The following is a 12071-nucleotide window of genomic DNA, read 5'->3' as shown; positions in this document are numbered from 1 at the left end:
CTCGTGTTACACAGCACATACTCAGATGCAAAGCTCTGCTACACACGGTGTTAACAATATGCTTGGAACAGTTGAAAGACGTTTTTCCTTTAATGGCGGCTTTCATTTTGGTAGTGTGAATGAGATGGTGACTGGTGAATGGCTGGTCTACAGTACCGATTCCGAGATTTCAGATAGCCTAGTTGCAGTTCTCTTTTGTTCCGTGTTGGCAGACTGGGATTCCTGTGGTTCCACGTGTTGTAACAGCTGACTAGAGGGATATTCAGTCTGGTTACTCTTGGTCTGCTCCTGAGCAGGAGCAGAATATGAACCTCTGAGAATGAGAATTGGAAGAGAGGAGCTGGAAGTGATAGAGGAATTTACTTACCTGGGAATTCGTCAGTAGGAAAAGGGAGAGAAGGAAACATAGTAGGTGAATATGGATTGGGGGGAAGAAATGAAAGAGGAAGCCGCCTTGTAGAATTTTGCACAGAGCATAACTTAATCATAGCTAACACTTGGTTCAAGAATCATGAAAGAAGGTTGTATACCTGGAAGAATCCTGGAGATACTAAAAGGTATCAGATAGATTACATAATGGTAAGACAGAGATTTAGGAACCAGGTTTTAAATTGTAAGACATTTCCAGGGGCAGATGTGGATTCTGACCACAATCTATTGGTTATGAACTGCAGATTGAAACTGAAGAAACTGCAAAAAGGCGGGAATTTAAGGAGATGGGACCTGGATAAACTGAAAGAACAAGAGGTTGTAGAGAGTTTCAGGGAGAGCATAAGGGAACAATTGACAGGAATGGGGGAAAGAAATACAGTAGAAGAAGAATGGGTAGCTTTGAGGGATGAAGTAGTGAAAGCAGCAGAGGATCAAGTAGGTAAAAAGACGAGGGCTAATAGAAATCCTTGGCTAACAGAAGAAATATTGAATTTAATTGACGAAAGGAGAAAATATAAAAATGCAGTAAATGAAACAGGCAAAAAGGAATACAAACGTCTCAAAAATGAGATCGACAGGAAGTGCAAAATGGCTAAGCAGGGATGGCTAGAGGACAAATGTAAGGATGTAGAGGCTTATCTCACTAGGGGTAAGATAGATACTGCCTACAGGAAAATTAAAGAGACCTTTGGAGAGAAGAGAACCACTTGTATGAATATCAAGAGCTCAGATGGCAAACCAGTTCTAAGCAAAGAAGGGAAGGCAGAAAGGTGGAAGGAGTATATAGAGGGTTTATACAAGGGCGATGTACTTGCGGACAATATTATGGAAATGGAAGAGGATGTAGGTGAAGAAAAAATGGGAGATAAGATACTGCGTGAAGAGTTTGACAGAGCACTGAAAGACCTGAGTCGAAACAAGGCCCCGGGAGTAGACAACATTCCATTAAAACTACTGATGGCCTTGGGAGAGCCAGTCATGACAAACCTCTACCATCTGGTGAGCAAGATGTATGAGACAGGCGAAATACCCACAGACTTCAAGAAGAATATAATAATTCCAATCCCAAAGAAAGTAGGTGTTGACAGATGTGAAAATTACCGAACTATCAGTTTAATAAGTCACAGCTGCAAAGTACTAACGCGAATTCTTTACAGACGAATGGAAAAACTGGTAGAAGCGGACCTCGGGGAAGATCAGTTTGGATTCCGTAGAAATGTTGGAACACGTGAGGCAATACTAACCTTACGACTTATCTTAGAAGAAAGATTAAGAAAAGGCAAACCTACGTTTCTAGCATTTGTAGACTTAGAGAAAGCTTTTGACAACGTTAACTGGAATACTCTCTTTCAAATTCTGAAGGTGACAGGGGTAAAATAAAGGGAGCGAATGGCTATTTACAATTTGTACAGAAACCAGATGGCAGTTATAAGACTCGATGGGCATGAAAGGGAAGCAGTGGTTGGGAAGGGAGTGAGACGGGGTTGTAGCCTCTCCCCGATGTTATTCAATCTGTATATTGAGCAAGCAGTAAAGGAAACGAAAGAAAAATTCGGAGTAGGTATTAAAATTCATGGAGAAGAAGTACAAACTTTGAGGTCCGCCGATGACACTGTAATTCTGTCAGAGACAGCAAAGGACGTGGAAGAGCAGTTGAACGGAATGGACAGTGTCTTGAAAGGAGGATATAAGATGAACATCAACAAAAGCAAAACGAGGATAATGGAATGTAGTCAAATTAAATCGGGTGATGCTGAGGGGATTAGATTAGGAAATGAGACACTTAAAGTAGTAAAGGAGTTTTGCTATTTAGGGAGTAAAATAACTGATGATGGTCGAAGTAGAGAGGATATAAAATGTAGACTGGCAATGGCAAGGAAATCGTTTCTGAAGAAGAGAAATTTGTTAACATCGAGTATAGATTTAAGTGTCAGGAAGTCGTTTCTGAAAGTATTTGTATGGAGTGTAGCCATGTATGGAAGTGAAACATGGACGATAACCAGTTTGGACAAGACGAGAATAGAAGCTTTCGAAATGTGGTGCTACAGGAGAATGCTGAAGATAAGGTGGGTAGATCATGTAACTAATGAGGAGGTATTGAATAGGATTGGGGAGAAGAGAAGTTTGTGGCACAACTTGACTAGAAGAAGTGATCGGTTGGTAGGACATGTTTTGAGGCATCAAGGGATCACAAATTTTGCATTGGAGGACAGCGTGGAGGGTAAAAATCGTAGAGGGAGACCAAGAGATCAATACACTAAGCAGATTCAGAAGGATGTAGGTTGCAGTAGGTACTGGGAGATGAAGAAGCTTGCACAGGATAGAGTAGCATGGAGAGCTGCATCAAACCAGTCTCATGACTAAAGACCACAACAACAACAAAAACAACAACGGGAAGCAAAATCACAAGGGGTGGTAGAAGCCGGAAAGAAATTTCGAGCAGAATACAAAAGGCCAAAATTGCATTTAATCGTACTCACCAGCAATAACATCAGTCTGAAAATATGGAAACGTATGATGAAAGGTTTCTTTTGGAGTGTGGCCCTATACAGATGTGAAACTTGGACAATTGGAAGAGAAGAGAGAAGACTGCTAGAGGCCCTGGAGATGTGATGCTATAGAAGGATAATGAAGATCACCTGGAAAGACAAAGTAACAAATGAAGACGTGCATAGAAGAGTACAGGAAACCAGATCTCTGTGGAGGCACATCCAAACAAGAAGAGACAAACTTGTAGGACACATCCTACGACACAACATCATTGGAACAATAGCAGAAGGTGCTATTGAGGGAAGGAATCGGCCGGGGCGACCAAGCATATCATACATGCAACACATCATGAATGACGTTGGATGTAACACATACGTGGTAATGAAGAGGAAGGCAGACAGAAGAGAGGAATGGCTCTCTGCTGCAAACCAACCTCAGGGTTGAACACACACAAAAAAAAAAAAAAAACAATGAGAAGAACGGTTTGCCTGGAGGCTTCACAGCTGCAGCCTTACCCCATCTTTAACGAGAGGCCGTGCTGCTACCATAACTGGTGTGTATTCTGTTGATCGTTGTCCATATCATGCGCGATTGGTCGAGGGAAGGGAATTTCATCCTCACACAGCACAAGTTCTGGCAATGTGGAGGGCAAGCTTCTGTCTAGTCTCGTTCCCACGAGGCTGCTCAGTGGAACTGAGAGGTGTGCAGCTCGGGGGCTGTTTCCATATATGATATTCTTGATCGAAGCTGGTTTCTTTCTAGGATAACTGTCTCATAATGGATAGGGAGTTGTGGGTTGCTTTGTATTTCTTGTAGGCGTTTGAAGGAGACATAGCGAGTGAACGTTGTGTGCGTAATTGTCAGCGAGTCCTAGCATTTCTGCATGGTTTGTGGTGCGATGATTTCACAAAACAAAGCGTGTCGACTGCGTCTCGACAGACAAGAGTAGTCTAGAATCATGACCAGAGTCAGAATGAACAATGCGGGAAAGTTCTGGGGCACAAACTTTGTGCAGGTTCACAAAGGTCAATAAAACTGCCTATCCTAAGTGGAGATAATGCTGTTACTCTCGAATAAACATTGACAATCAACTGAGAAGCGTTGTACTGTATTCACAAGTGAGAAGCCAAGTGTTCGGAAAGTTAGCAAAAAGATACGCTGTTAGGGCGACATTAAATTGCTGCCGTAGCGTATATTGAAATAAGTTCGTAGAATAATGGGCACACGTTCTGTGTTGTGACGTATGATGAACAAGTGACATAGCGTGCAAGGCAGAAATTAATTCCTCTTACAATGGGTGCACGTGTTATCACCGTTAAAGAGTAATTACTCAAACATAGTGCGTAGGAACAAATTCTCACTTTCTCTTGGGAATTGGCCGGAAGCCAGAACGTAAACTAGGCAGTAAAATCAAGCTTTCAACATCGTTAAAACCATTGGAGCCGCACTATTCAGTAAATTACAAAGCGCAAGGTGAGACCGAGAAGAGACAGAAACACTGGTTGGGGACATTCTACTGTCGTAATCAATCTCCAATAGTGGTAGCTCTCCTTCCTTCACAAGAAAGACACAGTCTGGGCGGCATGAAACCTAAATCGGAGGACAGAATTTGGTCAGTTCTAGTCAGTTTTCGGTCAGAACTATGGAAGACAAAGGTTGTTCTGTCTGCGGCTTCTCTTATGAGCTTAGCCGTTTTTGCTACTGCTTTGTTACACAGAGATTTAGCATCTGGCTCACTGACTCTACGCTAGACTTTGTATTTTGTCGCGAAGGCACCTCATGTTAGAAAAGAGCGTTTCAGAGTGTTTTTCGTTACGAATAAACTCGTAGTGACTCATATAGTTTGGAGATAATACTATTCCTGGACGCCTTTCTCTTAATCGGAGACCACATCCAGAATTAGTATCAGGCAGATCTCAATCTTCGAGTTGTAACGGACTTACTTGGCTTTTGTTATTATATGGTGAAAAATAAACAGGCGGACTGCACATTAGGATAGATATTCAGCCAGCCGTCCACTGTTGTTCTCTGCGAATGATCGTTGTCGTCCTGTAAAATATCAACGAGGTCTGTATGTAGTTTTTCTGTATTTTATTCTTTGCTGTTTTACCGCTTTTTATCTTGGATTATAATGATTTTGTATGTACAGGTGCAATGTAAAGTATTACATAGAATCAATATTAATATTTACTGTGTAACGTTGTTCCCATGTATTATGTAATTTCGTTGTAATTCGAGGGCTTCGTCTCAGTAGAAAAATTAATATAATAATGTGGAATAGGCTACAAAGGGACAGATGACGAGTTATGGTATGTTGCCATTACGAGCATAGCTGAACACTACGGGTGAGAGAGACTGTTGTCATATTACACAGTGAACTGTGTATGGTCAGATTCCTTATGCTCAAAACTATATATGAAATTTATGTTGGGGACGAGTTCCTAAACAATTTAATTCTGGCGTTGTGAAAAATAAACGAGCGGACTGCACATTAAGGTAGATGTTAGGCCAGCCGTCCACTATTGTTCTCTGTAAATCTTCTTATGTTTTTAGTATTAAACTTACTCGATCGACCTGTTCCGCTCTTCCGAATCAGCGAAGTTTTTTTGTGGTATTTTGACAGGTAGGAAAACAATACAACGATGTACCGGCTCCAAAGATGCTACAACAGTCCTCTCAGGTAGGTGGTGGTGGTGGTGGTGGTGGTTAGTGTTTAACGTCCCGTCGACAACGAGGTCATTAGAGACGGAGCGCAAGCTCGGGTTAGGGAAGGATTGGGAAGGAAATCGGCCGTGCCCTTTCAAAGGAAACATCCCGGCATTTGCCTGAAACGATTTAGGGAAATCACGGAAAACCTAAATCAGGATGGCTGCTCTCAGGTAGGAATCTACATCATGCACATCTCTGCAATCACATTGCTGATTGTCAACTGACATTACCTTGTTGTGAATTGTCAATACAAATTCCCACTATTAAAGTGCACTAGTAAATTCAAGTCAGTTTTCAATTTACTATTCAACAGTATTTCTGCAGTAACATCTCTGATTTACGTTCTGTGCTATGAAAGACTGTTTCAAATGCCAGAACTTTACGTAGTTGTCCCATAAAAAAGTGCGTTGACATATTTGTTTATGCTGATGCCTTTATAATCAGTTAACTACGACTTAAATCAAAACTCCTTACAGAAACATTGTCTAAAGCGAGGTAATCATTCATTCTTTAGTGCTGACATTAACTTTATTCCAATAACGGATCATTTATTTGTTTGTTGACTGTTTTTCTTAGTAATTAAAGTTTCCCACCAAGGATATCCTGAATTGCAGCACATTTAAACTGCTAACATCAAAGTAACCAGCTTGGTGAAACGACTTTTCCGCATAACAAACATGTACTGCCAATTCAGATTTCCGGAGTTATTTATTGCTACGCCAACTCTTGCTAAATAGTATTTTATTTGTATATATGTCTCACTTAGATGTGATTGAACTGTGCTTGTGTTCCATATCTGCGATCTCAGTCAGTCATTCTTAGAGACAGATATGATCTAAAATATGATTTGATATGTTAGTTCAGGGTAGAAGCAGTCTGCTTTGGAGTTGGTTTAAATGGACGGGTGTGAAACGTTTTAATAACAACAGTTTACGAGTTGTTTTGGTGAATGTCTTGCTTCAGAACATTTATCGTTTACGTGCAGTAAGGCACTTTTATGTTTTACACTCTAATTGATTAGGTGGTGGAAGGTATCAGCTGCATATTTACTTGTAGGACACTGTCGGTGTCATTATGGAACAAATAGCTGAGTGACAGTGCACGCAGTTTTTAATAAACAGTCTTCACTGAACAGCAGAACTAAGAAGAAGTTAGGAGAGTTTTAGTGTCACACTCGTCAGCAATATGAATCTCGTCTCTACGGCCCCATCGCCAAATCCTTTGTCGAAAATCATTTCAGTGACGAGACAGAAGTAATCTCGCAAGAGCAGATGTAAGAGGTGTTTCAGTCCATGACTACACATCTGTGAATGATTTGGAAGCACAGGAACATCATGACAGTAGCTTCAAATTGGTTCAGGATAGTCCTTATCTTGTGATATGAGTACATGTGGATTTTATTTACTACAGGATCATGTTGTGCTTTCTGGAGTAGACAATGCATTGGTCACGTTGTCGAGAAATGTGAGTTGAGAGCTATTATGATGATCCAATGGAGTTCTTTGTTTCAACAGACATGTGACTAGGGTTGATAACTGCTACTACTCTTAACAAACAAAATTTTTATTTTATGTGTTTTTTCTTTATGTGTCTTGAAATAACATTTGTTCCATATGCTGAATAAGTAAACTGCTGTAAATAAATAAATTGTCACAGCAGTAAGTTCCCCAAAAAATCTGGTATTAAATGCATGAATGAGACATAAGAGATGGTCCTTTGTGTGCATGAGTTAATTATACAGACATAAATATTGTTACATATCAGAAACGAAAAAAATGTTGCAACTGTTTCATTGTTACAAAAAATTTATCCTCATCATAACATATAATGTATGAGAGAGCACACATGGCATAATAGGGATCACAAGTAGTCCAAAAAATAGCACAGCATGTGTAAAGTAAATAGACTATTGGTAAAATAACAGGATCATGCACATTTATATCTATTACATATATACTCAAATTAATGAATGTTTATATTATCATGACTGATACATATCGTATATGGAGGGCGTACTCTGTCTCAGACAAATGTTGTGATTCGTAACACATACACTCTGACACTGAAACGAAAATAACATATAAAGTCCCTTCAGTATTAACTTAAAACAAATAAATGTTACGTTTGCTAATAATAGGTAAATGAGCAACAGTGCTGCACGAAAAAACGATAAGTACATTCAAGGAAACACCATAAGAGAGACAGAAATAAGTACATTTTCCTTCCATTTTCTTCCTATGGTTCAGTACTGGCCGCAAATAAAATATGTATTTTACAGTAAAAATTCTATTAGACAAAACTTATAATTCTGGTATTAAAATGGTCCACAATCCATAAGGCACCGTTCACTAAATCTTTGTCATGTAAGTGTTCCAAAAATACAAGTGTATTGTAACAGTGCTAGATGACACAGATCACAGTCTACAAAATAACTGAGTTTCACAAATCACTTACACCTTAAAAAGCTCAGTCTCTCTTCAGTGAGAACCCTACATGTTCAAGGCAGTTTGACAAATCACTCAAAAATTATTCTTCAGGAACGAAAGAAATATAATACTGAGTAACGAACCTACTAGTTTGTACTAAGGTTCTATGGAACTGTTGCTTGCACTGTAATAACTTTTCCAGGTATCTAGTGATTCAGTCTTTGTACAATGTTTCCTCTGCCGTTTAACTCGTCTCCTGGCCATCAGGTTACTTGGTATTGATTGGAGAATGGTGGTGGTGCCAAACGCGTGATTCAAGATTATTGTAAGTGGTGGAGTAGTACTGTAGTAGGTGCCGAAGGGAAATTGTAATACGAGGCAGCGTGGATACTCTGCAGGTAAGTCTGAGGTAGGGAGGGAATGGCCGCCTGGCACTCGCATCAGTCAGCGATATGAGATCTATAGCTATTGTCACACCACCGAGGGCACTACCAGCGTGAGACGCAAGGCCTTCTGCGGCGGCAGTGGGCTATAAGTCTGGCAGCTGCTCTGCAGATATACGGACTGGCCACACAGGCAACAGCTAGTTGTGCATTGTTATGAATGTCATGGTAAATTGTCGCTACACCAGGATATCGGATCCTTGACATTGACTCTACTCTTGGGCTGCTCTTTGGCTTCTTACGTGCGACTCTGTTACTGGAACTAGAGCTATCTGCTGATCTCACTCGGAACAATGGCCAGTTGGCTCTTGCGTCGGGATCTTTGGCCGATTTTTGTTTAAAAGTTTTACCGAAATAAGGAAAGAAGCTGAAGTAATGAATTAAATTTCTTGCTAAGACCGGAAGTTGAAGCCGGGTCTCCTGCTTCCTGGACAGATGTGCTAACGACTACACCACTGTGGCACTGTAGCTCGTACAGCTGCTCGGACGCCCTAGTCGAATGCTCTCCCTAAGACAAACCAATTAAGCTCTTCTGTCCTTAACGAAGGTACAGCTGAGACGCGTCCGATTCCAGGGAAATGCAATTCCATTCGATCACCTACACCTGAGTTATAGGCATGATTTCCTCATTACGTAGAAAGCTGGGGTGCTTGCTATGTCCGCGGACCTAACCGAATCACGTGCGCCCTGCCGTCGCTCAGCCCGGCTGCACGTGCGCGGTGGTCGGCCTTAGCTTCACATCGCGGCCGCCAGAGGTTCATGGCATCATCTCCGGCTCAAGACGTCGCGCCATTCAATAGTTGTTGCCTGCAGCTCCCTCTATGGCCACAAGATATAACGGGAGCACAGACCTGATGCCACGGCCACTCGCTCTTGCTCGCTAGCTGTGTTAATATCGAAGTGTTATTGTATAGACCTTATATGACAACCTTGGGCTTAGAACTTAGTTACGATTTGGATTGCACTGTGGATTTGTGAATTGTATTGTGAACTTAATCACGTAGCTACTTGCTATGACATCAATAGACGGTGCGTGCTTCAGTGTGGAGAATAAAGATATGTAATCCTCCTGATCGCTGGAACCTTACTTTGAGACTAATCTTTCCTCGGCCATCAGATCTTGCGTCACACCCCGGTCTCGTCCTGCTATCAATTCCAATTGCCGCTCCAGGCAGACATAAAAGTGCTATTTCAGTATCGCTGAACCTCGGCAATACTGGCGATTTATGAAGGGGAAAATGTGCTGAAGCCTCCTTGTGTTATGGAGGGAATTTGACTATGATTCCAGAAAGAGATTTTCACTCTGCATCGGAGTGTGCGCTGATATGAAACTTCCTGGCAGATTAAAACTGTGTAACGGACGGAGACTCGAACTTTGCCCTTCGCGGGCAAGTGCTCTATCAACTGAGCTACCCAAGCACGACTCACGCCCCGTCCTCACAGCCTTACTTCGGCCAGTGGACTATGGTTGTCTGTGGAGCTGTGGTACGCAAAATGGCAGGCTTGTGTAATTGGTTAGTACATCTGTGTAGTAAGCAGGAAATCTGGGATCAAGGTCCGGCCGGCGTTGGCACGAATTTTAATTCATTACTTCAGATTCCATCCTCAGCGAAGATAGAGTTGAGAATCGTATATCGCCAGAAAAATGCAGTTCCATCGGATCAATAGATTTTTCTGGCTTCCCCCGGCACGAGTGGCTGGCACTGTCAAAGGTTCACCTTCCATTGCGTGCAGTGGACTGGGATCGAACGCCCAGTCAGGAAAGTCGTAGAAGAAACGTCGGCCAGGAATCACGACGTGGAAGGCGAAACGCAGTAAGTCAACAACTGGTCTCGAAGGCCTCGACAATTTTGTCACTCGGAATGTTTCTCCACTGGATTTCTCTTAGCTCTGTGCTGCTCCACGGCGATCCCTGCACGTGGCTGCTAACTCCGTTGCTTCACCGCACAGTTTTCGTAAGCCCTCAAGCTTTGTAGGCGGCCCGGCGATTGGAGAACTCGCTGCCCTTCCTCCTGGTCACCCAGAGCGCGTTCTCGCCGTCGAAGTAGTCCTCGACTTCGTTGAGCGTGCGGCCCTTGGTCTCTGGCACGGCGAGGTACATGAGGACGGTGCCCAGCAGCGAGAAGGCGCCGAAGGCCCAGAAGACGCCGGAGACGCCGACGGCGCGCACGGCCACCGGGAAGAGCTTGGCGACGGCGAAGAGCACCAGGTTGAAGAAGAAGTAGATGTAGCCGCCGGCGATGCCGCGCACGCGCGCCGGCAGCAGCTCGCCCGTGGCGACGATGGGCAGCACGAAGAAGCCGGCGGTGTTGGCGGCGATGTAGAGCAGCAGGCAGGCGACGAGCGCGGGCGCTTCGCCGGGGGCGGCGGGCCGGCCCGGGGGCCGCGCCTCGCGCAGCCGGCACACGGCGGCCACGGCGCAGGCGGCGGCGGCGGTGGCGGCGCCCGCGCCCACGGCCATGGGCCGGCGGCCCAGCCACAGCAGCAGCGCGCACGCCAGCACCGCCACGGCCAGCCGCACGGCCGCCGTCAGCACCGCCGCCCCGAACTCGCCGCCCACGCCCACCTCGCCCGCCTCGTCCGCCTCGCGGATCAGGTCCACCGAGTAGAAGATGAGCATGAACGTGCCCGAGAAGATCTGCGTCATGTTCACCAGGTTGACGATCAGCACCGGCCGGTAGACGCGCGGCTGCAGGAACGTCTGCAGCAGCGACGGCCGCGCCTTGCCCGAGCGCGCCGCCGCCGCCACCGACGCCTGCTCGGCATGCATGCGAGACACCATCTCCTGCAGCTCCCCCTCCACCTGCACACCACTTTCCTGTTGACACTACTTAAGAGCAGACCTTCATCCAACTCGCCAAAAGTGTCAATTTTTAATTTAACAGACAGTGCTATTGAGTGCTGTTTTCACGGTTACAAGCTACGTACACATACATCCAAAATAAAATGCAGCAAACCGTTATTTCCCAGTCCTGTGTCTAATTCAGGATATAATCATACGACTATAGCTTGGCTACTGAAATGAAGTCAAATGAATTTCAAAGAAAAACTTGCATTTAGTCGCCCTCTTTAAGACAGTCATGACTAAATACAAATTTTTTTATTAGTAGATCAGTTTACCTTTAGGAAAGTAAAGGCACCACACAGGATAGTCTGACGTTGCGGTTGATAATGGCAGCAATACAAAAGAAAAATCAAGACGATGTAACACGGTGCAAGACTTCCGAAATACTGAGAAAAATAGGAGTAAGCTATAGGGAAAGACAGGTAATGTACAACAGCGAACAAGAGGGAACAAGAACAGCGGAAAAGAAGAAAGAAGTGCTCTGATTTATAAAAGCGTGCAAGAGAGGGACGTAACCTTTTGCCCCTAATAATCGATCTGAAACAATGATGGAGATAAAATAAAGATTCAAGAATGGAATTAAAATTCAAGGTTAAAAGATAGAAACGACAAGATTTTCTGATGACACTGCTATCATCAGCGAAAGTGAAGAAAAATAACAGGATCTGTTGAGTGAAATGAACGGTCTAATGAGTACAGAATACAGTTTGACAGTAAATCGAAGAA

At 43.6% G+C, this 12071-nt stretch overlaps 1 protein-coding gene across 1 annotated transcript in view; it reads right to left on the bottom strand.

Annotated features, from left to right (window-relative positions):
- Positions 1 to 7334: 7334 nt before the first annotated feature.
- The window catches only part of LOC124788463 (facilitated trehalose transporter Tret1-like), a 73548-nt gene continuing 68811 nt past the window's right edge, over positions 7335 to 12071 (bottom strand). The window contains exon 5 of the mRNA XM_047255733.1: positions 7335 to 11303. Within this exon, the coding sequence (XP_047111689.1) occupies positions 10464 to 11303 (840 nt within the window). The 3' untranslated portion in view covers positions 7335 to 10463. The remainder of the gene's footprint in view (positions 11304 to 12071) is intronic.

This window comes from Schistocerca piceifrons, chromosome 3 (assembly GCF_021461385.2).
Source record: "Schistocerca piceifrons isolate TAMUIC-IGC-003096 chromosome 3, iqSchPice1.1, whole genome shotgun sequence".
In the NCBI taxonomy this organism is placed as follows: Eukaryota; Metazoa; Arthropoda; class Insecta; order Orthoptera; family Acrididae; genus Schistocerca; species Schistocerca piceifrons.
Note: the sequence above shows the minus strand (reverse complement) of the source record. Positions and strands in the feature narration are given on the sequence as shown.